Source organism: Podarcis vaucheri, assembly GCF_965113315.1.
Source record: "Podarcis vaucheri genome assembly, chromosome: 1".
NCBI lineage: Eukaryota > Metazoa > Chordata > Lepidosauria > Squamata > Lacertidae > Podarcis > Podarcis vaucheri.
In genome coordinates, this window is record NC_138759.1 from 60,378,233 (window position 1) to 60,399,184 (window position 20,952).

Sequence of the window (20,952 nt, forward strand, 5' to 3'; positions counted from 1 at the left end):
AGTAATGCAAATCAAGTACAACCCTGCAACAATTTCTCTAGCAGTAAATGGTTTATATTGCATAATGTGCTGATTTGCAGCCTTGCAATTCATTTTAAACTGGAACCTTTCATTTCAGTCATTGCACAGAGGCCATTTGTAAGACTGTTCATCTGAGCTTATGTTACCATAAATGACCCAAGAAGGGGCTGGGACAGCAATAAGGTGGTTTGATTTTAAGCATTCAGTTCATGGACACCTGAGATGCTCTTTCTTATCAGTTAACCTGATCGGTCTTGCCAAAAGAATGCATTTCAGATTTGCCAAACATATGTGAAAATAATCAGAAGTTGAAGGAATGAGACAGCCAAAAGATTCAGAAAGTGCCTTAAAAATGCATTAGATGGATATGGGAATGGATATGAAAAAGTCCCAGCAGGGATATATATATATATATACAGTATAGGAAGAAAGAATCATTGCAGTGGAAGGAAATCAGATGCTAGGAAGAAAGAATGAGGTGAGATCAGAAGGCATCTTTCACCACTCGACAGATCAAAAAGGTAGAGAAATTTCAAAAAAATAAAAATAAAAATAAATCCAAACCTTGACTGCCTCCTTCAGGAAACCATAAAAAACACAAACAAACATAAAAATTAAAATTACTTCACTGTTGCACAATTCTGCACTGGATACAATTGTTTTTATTCATGTGAATGTGGCTGAAGGAATCAGAAGAGACATGGCTGCATCTTTGGGGAAACTGTCTTCTTTTGTATTTATATTAATGTTATATTGGTAGCATGAAAGGAAACATATTATTGCATCAAGATGAATGAGTTTAAGTAACATGGTGGTATACAGTCTGGATGGTGACATGTGATTAAACCCTCAATGGAATAAACAACAACTACATGAAAGAACAGTTGTGCGCTGGAGTTCCAGCCAGTGTTCATTTCAATGGGACAAGAAGCTCCTGGGGATTTCGTCTCACACTATTTAACCTCTTCAGTCTTCAGCAGGATTTAAATGCATGCTCAAGAGCTTGGCTCATAGGGCTGAATTAGTGGGACTGGAGTGTGTTAAGTGAAAAGTAAAATACATTCTATTAACAGCAGTTATCTCAGGTCACAGGCTGTTACCATTGCAGAGAACACTGAACATAACCCTGAAAGATATTTGCCACTAGAAGGATACAGTTAATCCTTTCCACTTTCATGTAAGCTAACAACAAGGTACCAAAAATAAAAGAACAGTTGTCTTATGGTATCCATAAAAACATCCTCCCATTGTTATCCAATAGGTTACGTCTCAATCCTAGGTATGCATGTGGGGTTCATGTTAGCCCAGCGACATGTTTGCAAGCAAACAACAGGATCAGGGCCTTAGAACACTTTGATGTCACTGAAGACCTTTCAACACAATGGTCAAAAAAATATTAAGGCTGTAATTTATATTTATTCATTTCAATATGTATCACCTTTGACAATGAGTGTAGAGGCTTGATAAAGATCATCTGACAGTGTAATCCCTGTCACGTTTGGGTGTCTGCTGGGTGTGCATGTAGACATCTGCAGGAAGCAGATGACCCACCCTAAATTCTGCTATCCCAGCCCTAAATTAATGATTACACTAAAGTGAATATTTAGTTTGATAGACAAAATTGTGCCTCTGATTAATTGTACAGCGTTTTAAACATTTTAATGTAAGCACTGCAGTTGGCAAACATTATCTTAAAAGAGGTTTTCCTTGTGCTCTCTCATAAAAGAGGAAATGTCTCTTCTAAGATGATGCCTAGGATGGCACACATATACACAACCTAAAAACAAAGTTCTGTATGCATTTGCTTCAGAACTATCGTTTTTATTCAAATGCAAATTCAGTTGGTTTACTCAGCTCAGATTTGTTTAACTGTAAAGTAAGCCCTCAACTTACACAGGGGTTCTGGTTCTGGGGGTCGCACCTAAAGCTGAAACTGCATATTTTATTTTATTTATATATTTTTGTTTGCCAAGTGCATAAAGCTGAATGTGCACAAGTTAAATGCTCATAGGTTGTGGGTTTGCTCTATACTATGCTATGTTATACCAAAACTAGCTGTGATTTATGGTAGTAGAAGATCCTCACAACAGTTCAATGGAACCTTGTCTGCTCACCAGAGTTTTAAAATATGAGAGATATGAACTCTAACCCTGGAGAGGTAGATCACACAGTGCAAAAATAAATTTAAAAAGGAAAGTGGAGGGATAGGAAAATTGCAAAATGGGAATGTTTGTTGGAGAGAAGGGAGTAGCCTCAGGGTAAACGATTAAGTAGCCTCTCCTTAATCACACCCGTTCTACTTCTGACTTCAATGACCTGGTTTTGGTTAAAGTATTTGGTGTGGTTCTAATCTAACTCTGAGTGTGAGCAAAACCCACCAACTGAACCTTCCAAAAATAAATTTGAGGGAAGTTGTGGCAAGTCCGAAAAAGATAAATCCTTTAGGTTCACGAGCCTTTCCTAACTGCAAGAGGCAGTGATTGAGACATCCAAACAGAAACCACAGAAGTTCTCTTCAGGCATTCAGCCTGAACAGGCAATGGCAAAAACAATGACCAATTTTCCTGCAATAATAAGGCAGGTAATAAGAGGGAGGCTTCTAAGTACTCGGCCCTCCAGCTGTTTTGGGACTACAACTCCCATCATCCCTAGCTAACAGGACCAATGGTCAGGGATGATGGGAATTGTAGTCCCAAAACATCTGGAGGGCTGAGTTTGCTTGTGCCTGGCCAAGCTGAATGTGCTCTTAAACTCCCTTCAGACATGCTGAATGAGCAAATGGTGGGAGTGAAGGGTGGGGCAGGACATGTAGGGGTGTACGTGAGAGGGCTGAAGTGCATGCCTCAAGCTCCCTATACACATTTTGCTCTTGTTTAGGCTACTAAGCACCTCAAAAATTTATGCAACTCTGTCTTGAACCTAGTTTAGTAACTTCATCCACTGTGGCCCAGTTTGCATGTCACAGCAAACATAGGTAAATGTTGGTCGTGAGCACACTTTTCTTAGGCGCTTATGTCCTTCCCGTTTGCATACTAAGGAAACAAATCATGATTCCTAGCTTAGCTTTATGTAGGAACAAGGGACCATGGTTTGTTTTATTCCAGCAAACCCTGATTAGTAAACTACAGAAAGTGGTTTGTTAGGAGTAAAATGAGCAATCCCTGGTTCAAATCCCAAAACTAGGGGTTATGGTTTGTTTCCTTTCAGCGTGACCTAGATCGTAGGGTTCATCATGACATGCGATTGAAACCAGTAACACACTCAATTCTAATTTGGAAGCCCGGAAGTTATTTTATAAATAGAAGCTCACAACTAACACCAAAAAGCTACTTGATTTCCTTATTAAACTTTTAAAGCAGTATTTTAAGCAGTATTTATTCACTTTTTGAAAATGGAACTGTAAGGGATGGATTATACAAACACTGGATTGATTCACAAATGATTTCTAGGGAAATTTACATTTCGGGGGGAAAATTGAAAAAACTAAACACTAAAATGTAACAAAAGCAAAACAGCAGAAAACATTATTTCAAAAGAATCAACATTTTCCTTTTTGCAGTTCTTAAATTGTGCCAGTGCTCTCTAATATTTTCTACCTAATTTGGTGTCTTGAATTATTTTACCTTTCAATCAATGTTTGATATGCTGAATACAAGCTATAGTTTAAAAATCTAGGCTCACACAGAAAAGACAACTGAAGTACTTGCCACCTTGCATTTAGGAGAATTATTCTCAAAACAGAGCAAATCACACATTTTTTTCTTACACTCCCCCTCCCGCTCTCCTTCATGGGTGTGCTCACTTAATATGTTTCCTGTATCAAGGGAGTCATTTGCAAGCTATATATGTTTTAATGCCCACAACACTAGGCGTGACCCTCATTTTATAGCTCTAACGTTATGCTTCCATGGTAACAAGACATGCTACCGTACTACCACACTCTTCCCAAACTTAGAAATAGTATATGTGCAGGATTTTCCTTTCCAATGGGTCAACAACTAAAAATGAAAGACCATTTGGCAGATGTAACAACCAATGAAACAGCACATAACAAAATTAACTTACTTCCTCTTCTTCAAACCCAGTCAGATCCCATCTGTAGTTCAGACGCATCTGTTTTCTCTTCCAGTGTTCCATGAATGTAGCAGCTGGGTGGTTAAAAGAAAAAAATACTTAGAAGAACAGGCTAATTCTACCACTTGCTATTTGTTATGGTTTCCATTAACAAAACCAGAGATGGTTACATATGCTATACAGCACACTACTTTCTTTCCTCTCCAAAGATAAATTAAAACATTTCTTTAAAAGCCCAAAGTAGAATGGAAGACCCTACTGCAGGCATGGCCAAACCTGGCCCTCCATCTGTTTTGGGATTACAACTCCCATCATCCCTAGCTAACAGGACCAGCAGTCAGGGATAATGGGAATTGTAGTCCCAAAACTGCTGGAGGGCCAAGTTTGGTCATGCCTGCCCTACTGCCTTTAAGACTGATGATTGTAAATAATTGTAACTGATTTGATAACATTGGGTTACTAGTAAGTCTAAACACAAGAGAGGACACTTAATGCTGTTTTTGCAATTTTCATTTACAAATATTGTAGAAATAAAACAAAATAAAAGTTGCCTTGACTTTATTTACAAATATATAAGCAGTACATAAGATGAGGCACTCCTAAAAGGCAGAAGATTCACTATGGCATGCCAGATCCCCAGACAAATCCCTCAGCTCCCAATATGCCTTCAGCCAACTTACCACTCTTTTTCCTTTTGCCAGTTCCACAGAATTTGCCTTTCTCTCCCCATGGCTGTGTATGTGTGTTTCACCTGTCTCAAGCTCTGACGGGATCTCATTTAAACACAGGTGTTCCCAATTATTCCTGAGTGATTAGCATCCATGGAGGCTCAAGCAACTATTCTGGGCTATTAACCCACAATTTTCAAGAGGGATTTAATGTTCAAGCTGTGTGAAGGGTGAGGATGGCTTAAAATTGAAATGCCCCCACTTGCAGCCAAAGTTGTGGTCCATTTTTTTTGTCAACCCAGACCCATGGTTCCCAAATCTGGATTCATGCTTGAAATGAATCCAGACCCCTTCTTCTCTCCTATCCCAGTTCATAGGCAAAGGGAGGGGGAGACTTCAGGGAGTCTAGCTCACTAATAGGCAGGTTGACTGATTGACTGGTTAACTTAGGCATAGGCAAACTCGGCCCTCCAGATGTTTTGGGACTACAACTCCCATCATCCCTAGCTAACAGGACCAGTGGTCAGGGGTGGTGGGAATTGTAGTTCCAAAACATCTGGAGGGCCGAGTTTGCCTATGCCTGGGTTAACTCTAGAATTTGACATGGTGCTTGTGAATGCTCAGAAACTTATAAACCTTTATACACTTCTAAGCATTTCAATTAAAGCATCATTTCTTGTGAGAACAATGTTGGGGAATGGAAGAGCCTGCTCTCTGACACCTGAGATGTGTATTTTTGGAACATACCTTACTTTTGTGAAAGTAATTTGTTTTAAACTGTTTGGCATGTTATATTTTAAATTGTTGTAACCTGTCTTGGGGTGTAACCTTAGGGTGAAGGGTGGGTAAATAGTAGGAGCAATAAATTATTTATTACACACACACACACCACACCACACCATTTATCAAAAGATCTCAGGGAGGTGTGCAACTTTAGAAACACATTACATTACATTCCCTTGTTGCCACCCTCTGAACCTCTCTAGGAGTGGAGACATAGAGAAGGCCCTCAGATGACAAGTGCATGGTCTGGGTTAGTTTGTATGAGGAGAGGCGGTTCTTAAGGTATTGAGGCCCTGAGCCGTGTAAGGCTTTATAGGTCAACACCAGCACTTTGAATTGGAAACTGATCAGCTGACAGTGCAGTTATGCCAGGTTTGGTGTTATACACTCAAACCGTCTTGTTCTGGTGAGCAATCTGGCCATTGCATTCTGCACCAGCTGAAGTTTCCGAATCATCTTCAGAGGCAGCCCTGCGTATAATGCATTGCAGTAATTCAACCTAGAGGTTGTTGGAGTGTAGGCCATAGAAGTTAGGCTTTCCCTGTCCAGATAGGGGCATAGCTGGGCCACCAACAGAAGGTGGCAGAAGGCACTCCACACCACTGAGGCCACTTGGGCCTCAAGTGACAGCAGCGGATCCAGGAGCACCCCCAAGCTATGTACCTGTTCCCTCAGAGGGAGTGTAACCTCCTCAAGAGCAGGCAATCTTCCACCCATCCAGTCCAGGGAACCACCTAGTACCAGTGCCTCAGTCTTATCTGGATTGAGCTTCAGTTTATTGGCTCTCATCCATTACTGAAGCAAGGCACCAGTCCAGAACATCCACTGCCACACCTGCAGATGTAAACGAGAGATAGAACTGTGTGTCACCAGCGTACTGCTGACAACACACACCAAAAGGCTGGATGACTCCTTGCCTCAAACTCCTTGGAGGAAAGGCAAGATATAAATATAAGACATAAATACATGAATTGGAGCACCCACCTGTTGCAGATTAGCCCCTCACTTCATGAAAATAAGACTGCAGGGGCAATCTATTATCTGGGTTTCCCCCCTATTCTTTGAAAATATTAATAAAACCTTGCATTTTTGTTCAGCATTTGCAATGAGTGATCACAGGAGAAACCTTCCCAATAAAGTAATTGTCAGCCCGAAGCTGCAATAATATGTTTGGGGCTGCTGGAACCTCTGCATCAATCCTCAATTCCATTACTTGCAAATTTCAGCAGCAGCACTATTTGGGACTTATGCAGATTTCCTTAAGGTGAAATCATCTTAAATCCAAGCACTTCAGCTTAACTGGACAAATGACTTACAAGAAAATATGTAAAGAAGGAAATGTAAAACCAGTAATTGCGCTGGAACCTAGAGAGTGGCTATAATTTCATTTTCAATGGGGAAGCTACTATAAAGGAGGGGCACAGCGACAACTCTTAAGCTGCAGCAAACACAGCTTGTGTACATCAATCTATGTGCCACTGAGGTTGGGGAAGGCCCTGGGGACATGGATTTGAATACTGGGAACAGACCAGCACTACACAGTAAATAAGTAATTGTGAAAGAAGTAAGCGTGCTGAGAAAGCCTAACCCCAGGGGAATTGCTCCGAAGTGACTGCTAACAGATGTGATCAACAAGCTGTACTGAGATCCCAGTAAAACCCTGGAGAAAAGGAAAATGGGAGGAACTAGGCAAGGTCTCCACGTATCCTAATTACGCAGCAACAATGGGAATTTGCCAACATGTTTTAATCATGTTTTATTCAGTTCTGTTAATCTGTTCTGTATCTCCTGTGCATAAATCTTAGAAACTCATTGCACACTGACATCATAATTATATATAATAAAAAATTATAATCCTTAAAATGGTGCTTTTGGCTTTCTGTAGCTTGTTGATAGCTTTTTGGGGATGCTTGGTACACTTGCAGAATGGTACATGCATATAAAGTGAGAATTATGGATAATGAAAGACTTCTCTCCCCCACCCCCCCTTGGCTACCAGGAATCCCTCTTTTACAGCGTTAGCTTACAAAGCCATAAAGGAACTGTAGCACTCTCTAACATGCAGATATGCTAGGTCCAAGGAGATGACCAGGATGTGTCTTTGTAGCTGGATGTTTGTGTTTGTGTGTGCAGTGAAACTTTTTTTTTTAACGTCTACTCTCCAAACCACTGGTTGTGCATGCATTTTTGTCATGATGTCATGCAACCTTGGCCTCAGAGAACAGAGCGCAGCCACTAACCACCAGGCTGCCATTTGAAACTGTAGCTCAGTGGGAGAGCAGGTGCTTGAGTGCAGAATGTCCCCAAGTACGCTCCCCGCACAGCTTCAGCTCAAAGCAGACTCATGGGGAAAACGGGAGCCTCCACCTTAGACCGTGCAGAGCTGCGGCAAGTCAGAATGGATAGTACTAGACTAGAGAGACCTAGGGAGACATACATACCCTTTGAAAAATAAGATAAAATCTTGCCCTCTACCAACTAGCTCAACTAACACACTTGTTTCTCTTCCATTTTATACTTGTGAGGTTGGTCTCTTCAAGGTGGACATTGAAGACTTGCATTTGCCACAGTGATAGCAACATGATTTTTTGAAAGGCTTTAGAGAGCAAATATCAGAGAGGAAGTGTGGGGCAATAACAAGGACCAGGAGTTTCATTACTAGATTACAAACTGCAATTTAGTCAGTTAGCTACAGTTAGCTACATTCTATTCATATACACTCCCTAAAAATCTGACTTCCCTTTGCACAAGCTTACAATGCTTAGCTTGCAGCTGAACCACCATGGTTAAAAGGACATAAAACACAGAAAACTATTTGGGTCCTCTTTTATGCAAGAGCAGGGTGGCCCAACTTTTCATACAAAGTGGGCCACAACAGTACTTTGACATGAAACCTGTGGGCCACACGCTACTTTGCTGTGCACACGGGGGGGGTGTAGGTGGGGGTGGAAGCGAGGCCAAAATTTGACGACCCCCAACCTTCATGCTGCCTTCCCAAAGCCAGTTAAGCAAGTTGCAAGGTTCTGACAGGGACCTAGAGTGCACCCACCTCCTTCCCAAAGCTGGGAAAGTGCTAACTAGGCTTTGGGAAGGAAAAAAGGTGGACTCTAGGACCGCATCAGAGCCCCCTCACGTCTCCTTTCCAAAACCCAGAGCCTTGCTTACTCTCAGGCCACATGTTGGACTGCCCTGTGCTAGAAATAGCCAACTTAGCAATGAAGTGTGTATGGGTATGTACATACAGACTTCCCAATGTAACCAATGGCAAAAAAATTAAATACAAAGCTGAACAATCCATCTCTGTAAAAACAAAATAATAAAAAAACAAAATGAAGAAGCTCCAAAACCATAGCATATAAATAAAAAAAATCCTTCCTGTAGCACCTTAGAGACCAATTAAGTTTGTTATTGGTATGAGCTTTTGTGTGCATGCACACTTCTTCACAGTGATTTTGAGATACTGCTCTCCACTGTCACTGGAGAAGGAGAGAAGGGTCAAAGTGATGCCTAGCTATATAATTCATGCCAAGCCACATAAAACTTGATAGCATAGTCTCTTCTTTCCCTAAACAAACAAAAATAACAGCAGGAAATATTTTTAGCACTTACAGTTGTGGAGAAAAGTAGCAAAACACGAGATCAAAATCTGCTTTAAAAACAGAAAATGTACTGGGGTCGTCCCTACTATCACGCCTGAACCCAGGATTCCAGAATGCTCTCTGGCCTAAGCCTAGACTAGTCCGCCACAGGGCTTAGAGACAATTCTGGAAGGTAGAACACCAGTGTGGACATGGAAAGTACTCTAAAATAGGCATCTTTATTTAATAATCATAGACTCAGCCCAGCTTCTTATTGAACTCAACAGCTGCAACTGATGGGATTTCAAACCAACAACAACATCATGAGGGAGGGGCTAATGTTTTCCCACTCTGGTCTATAGGACTGTTTTGACTAATGGACTAGGCAATGGCCACTTCTGATTAGAGGAGTTCTGTTTTCAGTGTATCATATTTTCTGAGTATCTGGAGACTAGACTGAGGGACTTGCAAATGTATTGGAAAGGGAGGGAAAGGTGAAAGGGAGAGAATGGATATTTGATTGCCTGGATGAAGGGATAAGACTATTTAAAGACACGACATTCTGCTTTGGCTTATATATCACATTTCTCAATACATGTAATGTGACAAGCCACTCTACATGATAACAAATCATCGATCTCTGTGGCATAGGTTGTTTTGCTCAGATTCATCTTCCTTCCTTTTTGGCTTCCCTCTTGCTGACTGCAGTATAAAATTAAATCTAAACTCAATCAGTCCATATTTCAGCTTGCCATTATCACACAGACACCCCTTACCACCCCACTCCTATTAAGTAAAATATACAGTTGTGTGTGTTAGCAGTATAAAAAAAAATGATGATTTAGTCAAAAGGGGTGGTGGTGGTGGAAGAAGCCAGGTCCTGAACTCTCACAGAGGTAACTTGACTGAAATGCATTTTAATAGGAAAAAAATTGATTCCCTGTACAGCTGAGCAAGTGGAAACTTGAACTGTATTTCTCATATCAAATGGCATAATACATGTCATCAATAATGAAAAAGTTTTCTATGTGGCAGGCAATTATCTTAATTTAAAAACAAACACAAGCACCATACTACAATTTCATGCAGGGTAAGAATAATTGCTGCAAATTCTGTTGTCTAAGCTGCTGTACTTTACTCTCCATATATCTAATATTTGAAAGCGGGGCAACAGGGTGCAGACATCTTAGACAAGTGCCTTCTTGCAAGCGTATGCAGCAACAAGTGTTTGACACTTTTAATATGCATTTATAATGGATTTCTACTGGACCATCTGCTCCCCCTGCTGCTGCTACATACATGTTCTTCAATATTCCAACATTATTGACTCCACACTGGCTTTCCTTGAATTCTCCTGGGCCACTGTTTCCATCTCCATAATCCACTCCCCTTTTTCAACAGTGGAAATCAGTAGCACTATCATGCCTTGCCACCCTGCCATCCCACTTTTTCTGCAGCTACAGCCCATCAGCCCAGACCAGGTGATCTGGGGTCCTAACCAGGTGTGTGTGTGCTGGGGGGTGGGCGGGAATCTGGGTTATGACCACAGCCAACGGATGTAACTCTTACTTTTGTACACAAGTCTATATTTCGGCCACACAAAAGCCAGAGGTTTTCAGACAAACATCTGTCCATGGTGCATGCAGGCAAGCAGAAGCCATCGTCCAAGAATACAATTTAGCCAGGCAAAAGCACACGAGGAAGGGGTGGAGACTGCATTAGCCAAATAGCTAGATACTATCAGCCAACATAGGAAAGGATCATGCAAACAAGTGCTAGTGGCCCACACGTCTCTAAGTACCTTGTCTACATTCTCAGGTTGCAACAACTGAAACCCACCCAGGCAATAATGGTGATACAGTTCTATGGGAGCATCTTGCTTATGGACTGCATTCAACACCACCTCCAAATTGGAATAGGTGTAATAGATTTCATTATGTGCAAACATTCATATCACATTATCTCAGGTATGTGCTGCATGTGTGAGAATGCATGTGCAAGATCCCCCATTGCACATTCAGGATCATGTCATGCTATGAAGGCAAATCCTTACTCTTTTTGAATTTTAACAGCTAGATCTCAGGTGGGGTTTTTTTTTGACATTTTACACAATCCGCTTGGTTCATAGCTTTCAATTGCTACAGCATCTCAATACCTGGATCATGGAAGGCTCTTTGCAAAAGTGGGATGCCCCTCAAAAAGAAAAGGACACCTTGAGAGGTACAAACAGCATCCTATTGATAACACTAATGCACTTAGCAGCTTGGTCATTATTCAACCGTACTTTGTTAAAGGCCATTTCTATAAGAACCGCCCCCCCAACAATAAATCTTTGCTCCAATGGTCTAATTTGGAAGCCAAGTCTGCAAATAGATTTTGTTGGCATGCTCTGCAATCCCCTTAATGCTATCTATACATGCCATGCAGCAGTTTTATGACAAATGCTTCATTTTATATTCATCCAAGCAGCTTTCTATTTTAACCTTCAGTTCAAAACATAAATATAAGGGTGGCAGTTTTATGGGAGAAGGAAAAAAAAGGGGGGGATCTACAGATAATTAACTGTTGAATTGTACAAACACTGATTTATCCTCCTGCTTGTTTCCTTCCGCAAGTAAGCAGATTAAAAACCACAGCCAATGCCCGGGCCAACCAAAGTCGTGCAGACATTCTTACCCCACAGAGCCATGAAGACTGAGAAGAAGACAGTTGCTGGGTTGTCAAAGAGATGGCTTGCCCGAGATGTGGCACAAGCGGAGCTCAGCTTCCAATAGCTACAGGTTCTATCGCATAAGGGACACATAGTAATATTGTTCCTCTGGTCACACATCTCCATGCTGAGGGAAAACAAACAGTGCATGTCAGGTAAATACAAACCATTCTTCAAACTTGGTGTTTTCTTGTCCTGCTTCTCCCCTGGTCCCAATCTGTAATTTATACAAATTGTATATTCACCTGACTGACATGCCAAAAGCTCTTTTCATGAATCCACCCCCTCATTTCAGACTTACCTATGGCTGTTTATACACCATACATTGAAAGCATGCACCCCAAATCCTGAGAACTGAAGTTTGCTAAGAGTTCTGGGAGCTATAGCTTTGTACACTTTAAATATATAGTGTATATGCAATCTATATGACAGTATTAGCTGCATGAAGTTACAGTACAAAAAAAAGGAAGAAGGGAAGTAGCACTGATTGCTTTATAGAGACTCTGCCCTTAAATGTTTGTCTGTTATGCTGGTGTAGCCCTGCTATTGCTGTATTTTGTGATGTCATGCTGATCTAAGTATTTTTGTGCTGGTACAATATTGTATGCTTAAGGCATGAAATGTCTTTCCCGGACACCTAGGAGCCTGCAGAACACCAGTGCCCTAAGACATTCTACTCCATTCTCCTGAGACGCAACTAGTGTGGTTGTAGTTACTGAGCTATACTGGCCCAGTGTCAGTGTAAAGTGGCCAATATAATCTAACATGTAGCAACAGTTAGGGAAACTGGGACAGGCCACAGAATTGTGCTCTCCCTCAACCTTTCCTCCGCCCTCTGCATTCTCCTTTTCCTTCCCTTTTCAGCATTAACTACTGCTGCACTGCCATTAACCCTGGTTAATACTGGCCAGCGTTTGCTTTTAACCAGAGCTTGAAAGCAGGGTATGAATATGGTCTCCAGACACCAGTTAAAGATAATTGTGGTTAATGTTAACTTTGGCTAGCACAATGCAGATAGAAAGCCATAAGATGGAAGGAAGAAATTCACATTGCGGCTAGGGAGGAAACACCAGCTCTGTAACCTGTTCTCATTCCATTTACGTACATGTTCCATAAATTATTTCTGTACCAGACCATTGCCTATCACTAAATTTCCCTCAGTCTAGGAATTATAGCAAGTAAACAAGTCAAGGCAGTTTAGGCATTTCAATGGAATTTGCCCCAGGTTGACTCCTATCTCCTGGTACCTTCATGGCACAAAGAACTTGTTTAGGCAGGCATTTCTATAGGAGTGAGGAAGACAGGGCAAGGGTGAGCCTTCTCTGGAAACAGACTTCAGAGGAACCCTCACTATGTACAAATGTACAAAGTATACATGGACTCAGAGCTTAATTTGCAGCACAGCTCTCTGAAGACCTGCTTTCAGTGCCATCCCTTAAACATGTGTAAGTAACAGAATGCTTTGGAGCATGTGCAAAATGCATTCCCCATCCCATTAGTCCTCTTCAATTTGCAGAAGGAGAAAAGCATATCCAGGCTGGTTGAGGTTTTTTTTGACACCTACTCCCTTCAACCTTTTAGCATGCGTCCAAGCAGTTTTCCACTTGACCAGCATTTTCTAGGCATGGGTCTGGGCAGTTTTTTCCTTTCTCAGGGAAAACCTGCTCTTTAGCTTTAAATCAGAACAAACAGCAATCCATGGAAAATTGGGTTGCCGTTTGTTCTGAGTGAGCACTAGAGAGCAGTTTTCCCTGGGGAAGAGAAGCAGGACAAGAGCAAGTGTGGATAAGCTCATAGCCTCTCCCGAACTCCTCCCAATGTGTAACCATTTTTCTTGAACTATGATGCTTAATAATAAAAATGACCATTAGAATCAAACTCATACTTCAAGGAATATGAGAAGTCACGGGGGAAAGGGTTAAGTGGTGATCTACTATGTATTTTGGAAATTTGTTTGTTTCCTATGCATTTGGACACCTTTTAGAATTCTGGACTGGATTACTTCAGAGAATGACATTTCAGAAGCCTAGTTCCAGGGATGCCAGTGCAGATGTTTCTGGACTCCAACTCCTATTATTCCTGACCATTGGCCATTCTTACTGACGGGGTTTGTAGGCCAATAACATCTGGAGAGCATCACATTGGCTATGCCTGGTCTATACTAAGGAAACTCTTTCCTCCCACATGCCACACTAAGTTCTGAACCCCTTATGTCTAATCTTTGCAGCGATTCCATCAGCCAGATACCACAAGGAAACAAAAATGTTGAGGAAAAACAGACATTTCCCATAAATTAGAACTGCGTCGCAAGTTGCAGCACTTAACTAATATACATTATTAGCATCCTTCTATTTCCTGTACCCTATATTGATCTATTTTCAATTAAAGATTTGAAAGCTTTAGAAAGCAGCCACAGAAAATGTGACTCTTGAGAGATATAAGGCAAGTAAGCTGATATGTTTTTCCTGAATAAAACCTGTTCGTGTCAGAGTATGCAAGCTTTCAAGACTGATGACTGCAAGTTAAATATAATTGATCATTAAGTGAAGTTAGTAAAACTCCCATCTTATCAGCTTTGGACCACATGCAGTACAGTTCTGTACATATATTCAGAAGTCCAATTGACTTCATTGAAACTTACTCCCAGGTAAATGCGTACAGAGCACTGCAGCCTCATTCTTAGAGAATATCACTGTATATAACAAGCTAAATAAAAAAATAAAAAAGTTGTCCAGTAGTGCCTTAGAGACCAGCTAAGTTTGTTCTTGGTATAAGCTAACTAGCTATGTGCTTCTAATTTCAGCAGTGTGTAGATATTTCGATACTCAAAATTAATTCATCTCCCATCTATGAAATGGTCAAGCAGTTTCTGTGCATGGAAGCTGAGTACCTATTAGCACTCAATAGTTTTTTGTATATAAGCATCTCTGGATTTGGGGCAGTACTTGCCCCTTATATATACAAGACTCATCAACAGGCATGAAATATACTTTCATCTACTGTTATTTATACATTTATCTTGAGTTCAGCAGTGTTAGCTATGTGTGAGAAGTTAATATACCTGCACAGTTCATACAGCTGTAATCAGATGATAAACTTATTTCTTTTCCTGTTGATGAGTCTTGTACACGTAAGGCGCAAGTGCAGTGAAAGGAGCAGGAATGGATCTCTTCATGTAGAGGGAGGGTGTTATCTCTGCTTTTTAAACATTTTTATTGTTTTATTGTTTCTTCCGATGCCCCTTCCATGGGCGGTTCAGAGGGTGGTAACACGAGAATGGGCCTTTTCATTGGTGGCCCCTTGCTTGTGGACTGTTCTCCCTAGGGAGGCACATCTGGCAACACCCTTATGTAGTTTTAATGCCAGGAAAAACGTTTTCTCTCCCCAGGATTTTGGCCAGCAGTTGGAAGGTTACTGTGGCCTTTCTTTTTTTAGTGTGGTGGGACCTGTAGTCCTGCCTTTTTGTTAATTTTGTTTTTTAGTCTTTTCTTTGAATTGTCATATTTTTAGGTTTTCATTGTTATTTTATTGTTGGTTTTAATTGGTTTGATGTAACTCACTGTGAGTTACCTTTGTTAAAAAAGGCAATTCACGAATACAAGTGCTAAGACTAATCATATGAATTCTGAAATAATTTTTGTATTATTGGTCGTACAAGATTGTCAGTGATTCTAAATCTAATGTTTCCCATTTCCTTTTATGAAGATAAAGCAAGCATGACTGAGCAGACTGGACATTCCCTGTGTCATAAGAGGAAATGAGGACGTTTTGAACACGTGGAAGATGGAAAACCACAGATGTGTATGTTACCTTGGTATGTTCTCGTCCACTGTTGCACAGCCATACAGGAACACGATAATCCCCACAATGGAAGCTGGAATAAGCATTTGTGTATAAACGCCAAGCCAGGCAAAATACAGTCCAATCTTTTCACCAAAGTACTTTCTGAAATACATTGAAGGGGAAACATTGTGCAATGTTTACTATTTCTTAAATTGTACCATGCTGAAGCTTATGAATCACACAGCAGGGTTGACTTTGAAGGAGAAAATAAGCCCTGTTGATTAGTTGGAATGCATTTCCCCTTGGAGGATTCTTGTCTGCATGCTGCTTGGAACAGATCCAGGACTGGAGGCACCAAGTAAGTCATCCATTCCTGCTTATCAGGCAGCTTTGCTGATCTGTTTCTATAGCTATCTTGGTCACCACAGGCTTGGCGAGGATCTCCTCACACTGGCTCAGTTCAGACACAATGATAAACCATGGTTTATTGTTATGAGGACAATAAGGCATGTCTTCATTCCTCCCTGCCCCAAGTGCAAGGCAAAGGAATTGGGAAGTTCAGCTTCTACTTAGTGGCAAACCACAGTACACCATTTCCTTTAAGCCAGGCATGGCCAAACTTGGACCTCCAGATGTTTTGGGACTACACCTCCCATCATCCCTAGCTAACAGGACCAGTGGTCAGTGATGATGGGAATTGTAGTCCCAAAACATCTGAAGGGTCAGGTTTGGCCATGCCTGCTTTAAGTAAAGCATAGTTTGCAAAATCCAGACACCATAGACAACTGTGGTTTGCCATTAAGTAGAAACAAAAGCTTTCAATTTCCTTCCCTCACACATGTCTGAAATGAGCTTTCCTTTTAGTGCACAGACTCTCCTGTTCCAAAAGCAATAAATGAAACCCAGATTCTAAGTGTAGAGTCTTAATTTAACAAAGTCTTCCTTTATTTTGTGAAGATGAATGTAATAAATGGAGCTGCACAATATATCGAAGTGTCTGGCCAAAAGTTGAAAGAAAATGAAGTAGGAGGTTAGAGAGAAAAATATATTCCCTTGCTGATTCTTTCCAGTGAAGCTTTCATTAAGTCAAAGTATATTGCTAATGGATACTGTTCCATCCAGCCATAATGACTGCTTTTGTAGTAAGGTGGTGTCACTTGAATTTGGTGGTGGTAGCAGAGCATTCAGGTTTTTCCCAAGCTGCATCTCCCTGGGAAATGCTGAAAAGGGTGGAGTTGCAAGATAGTACCTGCCACCTGCCTTGTTACCTTTGGGGCCTTGTTATACATTGTGTTAAAAATGTGATTAGCAGTTGTGTCGTTTTAAAACAAATGAAATGAAATACTAGGAATGTGGGAAGGGGGGGGGAGTATCAGTTTGGCATCAATTTGTGGAAGTTTAGGCCACTCCTCCCCAGCCGTGATTCCATTTTTTCCACTCCTATTGTTGGACACAGCATGGTGTAGTGGTTTGATTGTTGGATTTGGACCTGGAGGGCCAGAGTTCAAATCCCCACACAATTATGAAGCTCACTGGGTAACTATGGACCAGTCTCTATCTCTTGGTCTAATCTATGCCACAGAGTTGTTGTGAGGATAAAATCTGAGTGTGGGGGAATAACCATGCATGTTCCTGGAGAAAAGGTAGGATATAAATCGAATTAAAACAAAATAAGCATGATCTTAAGTTTGCGGAAGGGTCACAGTGTAGTAATAGAGAACATTATTGCATGCAGAAACTTCAGTCCCAGGCATCTCCAGGTAAAAAGGTAAAGGACCCCTGGATGGTTAAGTCCAGTCAAAGGCGACTATGGGGTTGTGGTGATCATCTCGCTTTCAGGCTGAGGGAGCCAGTGTTTGTCCACAGATAGCCTTCTGGGTCATGTGGCCAGCATGACTAAACCGTTTCTAGCACAATGGAACACTGTGACAGAAGCCAGAGTGCATGGAAATGCCGTTTACCTTCCCACCACAGTGGCACCTACTCGCACAGGCGTGCTTTTGAACTGGTAGGTTGGCAGGAGCTGGGACGGAGCAATGGGAGCTTACTCCGTCATGGGGATTCGAACCACCAACCTTCAGATCGGCAAGCCCAAGAAGCTCAGTGGTTTAGACCACAGCCCCACCTGCATTTAGAACCACTCTTGGTTGTCAAATTGAATACAGAGAGAGGATGAACATATGGCCTGGGCAGTTTGACTTTTCTCTTGAGACTCAGGCTGTAAACAAACATTTGGAGGAAAGGGGCAAGGCAATATTTTAGGTTTAATGAGGGACCACATTCTCCTTACCTCACTAGGTCAATTGGTTGGTACTTATAAAAGACTCCATAACTTGCCCATTCCTCACACAGGAGCTGTAAAAGAAATTTAAAATTAAAACTAAAACTGCAAGCAAGCAGTTCCTTCCTTGCTTCCACTACAGAGTTCACATTGTCCTCTGGTGTCACCATCTTGTGGGTTTATGTTCTTTAATCCACCAATACATATAATTTGCATTAAGTATTGAACATGAGTTTGATGGTTTGGCTCACTGACAGCTTCTTGTATTAATCTACAAGAGAACTAACAGACAGATATAAAGGTGCTGGGGGGAGGGAGGGAGGCTAGAGCGGCCTTGATGTATGATTTGTAGCTATGCACATACTAGAAAGGCACTTAATAGATCTGGAGGATGTTTGTTCTTTGAGTTATTAGTGTGGGTTAAGACGGAAGAACCTGGCTTGTAGTCTCTGAACTAATATTATGCACTATATGAAAGATGCACACTGAACCTAAGAGTAGGACAAAATGATCTTTCTTTATTATTCTTTCCTTCCTTTTTTACCACGATGTTAGCCAAATCAAATAAAGACCACTATTAGTATAAACCCATAAAATTAGAGAAAACTGAGCTGGCCTCTTTCTTTCTTTCTTTCTTTCTTTCTTTCTTTCTTTCTTTCTTTCTTAAAAAGATTGATTATTCTTGTCACTGTGTAATGACAGGGAGAAAAATAACAATATTTGTGCTTGGTGTGTTATTGTTGATTGCTGCAATTCTGCCCCACCCTCAATTTTGTTCAACACCCCCTTTAAATGATGGCTATTGATTTTGATTTGTGCAAGTTCGTTGGATTACAGCCAGTGAGTTTTAATATTCCACAGAGGTATGCATTTCACTACCAAACACTACCTCCCTGAATTTACATCCAAACTCCTCAGGACACAGGGATAAGTCTGGAGGTCAGTTGGGCCAAAGCTATGACAGTAGAACGTCCAAACACAACCCTATCATGTTGCGGGAGAGGTGAGACTCTGGAGATCTCGCCATTGCAGCATTTATGAAAATCAGAGATCCATCATGAATTTGTTATGCTTGGCATGCAGTTGATCTCAATTCTTAAATTAAACTTCTGAAATAACCAAATTCTCCAAATGTCAAGGAAAGTGTTTCAGTTACTTTTGTGTGTGTGTAACACTTTTTTCATTTAGGACTTTTGGGCTGACCACTTGATTCATAGTTCATAATTGAAGGTTTTATATTGCAATCTGCAGAGTGAAAAATTGCAGCGGAATGAGGTGGCAATGAGGCTTCCTGGTTCAGTAGTGTGGGAAAATGGCCTGAATGGAAGAGATGTTCCGCCACATCTGTCTATGCAAGTGAACACTTAGCGGAGCACTGCTTTTCTTCCCAATTGCTGGGTGGCAGATAAAGGAGTTGCATTTGGTATATTAAACCTTATGCAGGCTTATTGGAAGTAGTAATGCTGACTTGGACACATCAGAGCAACTTCCTGACTATACTTTACAGTGTGGAGCAACAGTACATTTAATCTCTGTTCTTAAATCAAAGTGCACTGAGGGTGAATACCAACACGGATATTTAAGGTCACAGAGTTCGTCTGGATTTACACCACTGTGGGGTATGTGCAAAATATCATAAGGACAGATGCAAATGTGTCTAGCGCTCGACGCTACATCTAATTAAACTCTCAATTATTTATTATGGAATCACAAAATGGATTAAAAATGTTGGGAAGCCCTCACCCTACATGATCCACCTTTTGTGATGCTCTTCAATTACTGGGGGAGGCCAGTATGTTCTGGCCTTCAGCTTAAAAGAGGCTTTGAACCCTTACTGGAGCCAAGTAATAACAAAGATACCAGGGATCTTCGCAAGACTGAGATTTCCTCTGAGCAGAATGATCTAATCTGAAGCTCAGTTATGTAAATCGCCGATCATCCATCAGCATTTTTAAAAAAATAAACCATAACCCAAATTTAGCCAAAGTTTTGATTCCTAAAATGCTTTGCATGTTCACTCATGCTGTTTGGAAGGCACTACCATATTCCCCTCATGTTATGGGCTCTTAAACAGCTGCGTGGCAAGCCTCTTTGGCTGCATTCACACATAACATTAAACCAAAGACAACACAAGCTTGGAAGTAAAAATACAACAATGGTAAATTAAATAGCTAAAAATGTGGTGTCCTTTCAGGGCACCCAGAATCAGCTGCCTAAAGCAACAGCATCATTCCACAGAGAGGCCAGTGCCATTAAAGCAGGAAGAGTATGTGCCTGTAAAATTTGGCATGTTTCTCTTTTAAATACTTGAGAGAATATGGTGATCATCTGTTTCTGAATATTTTAAAGGCACAGATTCTACATTTTTGTAGATGTGTGCCCTTCACATTTAACCAGAAGTGTGAATATTTGGCACACAGGTGACCCACACCTGAGGATAAAATTGAGGATGTGAAGCTACTTTCAGTGGTAAGGATAGTTCACTCTGAAACTCTCTTTGCTGCTGTTTTGTTTCATGTGTCGGCAATGAGCTCAGGCACTGAAAATAGGCCAGAGGATGCAGGCCTAAGGCCTACCGGAAAAAGAAGTGAAGATGGCATTGGGAAGAGGCATGCATCAAATCCTTGGCCAGGTAGTACATTCTTCTCTCTGACTGAATGTCCAGATAGCACAAAGTGACAACTGGCGTGCTCAGATAATAGCATCTCCTTCGTGAGAATCCCTCTGCTATTTATGCAGGGAAGAGAAAGTGTCAATGGAACAGAGGAATCACAACAATACCTTCCTCTGTCTGAAGGAGCAGCAGTTCAGTTATATTTAGCTTTCAGATGAATAACGCAGCAATTAGCAATGAGAAATTGCTTATTTTGTGAAAATGTCCCCTACATAAATGGAATTCTGAAATTAGCAAGAACCACCCTAAAACTGCAACTGGAAAACTATATGGCATGTGCCCTTAAAGGGGTAGCATTTCCTATGACATTTGGGACAATTGGCAGGGCTTGCTCAAGCGATTTTGCAACATTAGATGGAGTAAGCTTTTGTCATTTGTTC

The 20,952-nt window shown here is 41.1% G+C and overlaps 1 protein-coding gene across 5 annotated transcripts in view; it reads right to left on the reverse strand.

Moving 5' to 3' along the window:
• ANO1 (anoctamin 1) overlaps positions 1-20,952 on the reverse strand; it is a 140,728-nt gene that overhangs the window by 22,786 nt on the left and 96,990 nt on the right. For all 5 annotated transcript variants that reach the window (XM_082224312.1, XM_082224311.1, XM_082224313.1 and 2 more), the window contains 4 exons: positions 17,908-17,972; positions 15,645-15,779; positions 11,801-11,961; positions 4,087-4,169 (listed from right to left, as the gene is read on the reverse strand). In XM_082224312.1, the coding sequence (XP_082080438.1) occupies positions 4,087-4,169; positions 11,801-11,961; positions 15,645-15,779; positions 17,908-17,972 (444 nt within the window). The remainder of the gene's footprint in view (positions 1-4,086; positions 4,170-11,800; positions 11,962-15,644; positions 15,780-17,907; positions 17,973-20,952) is intronic.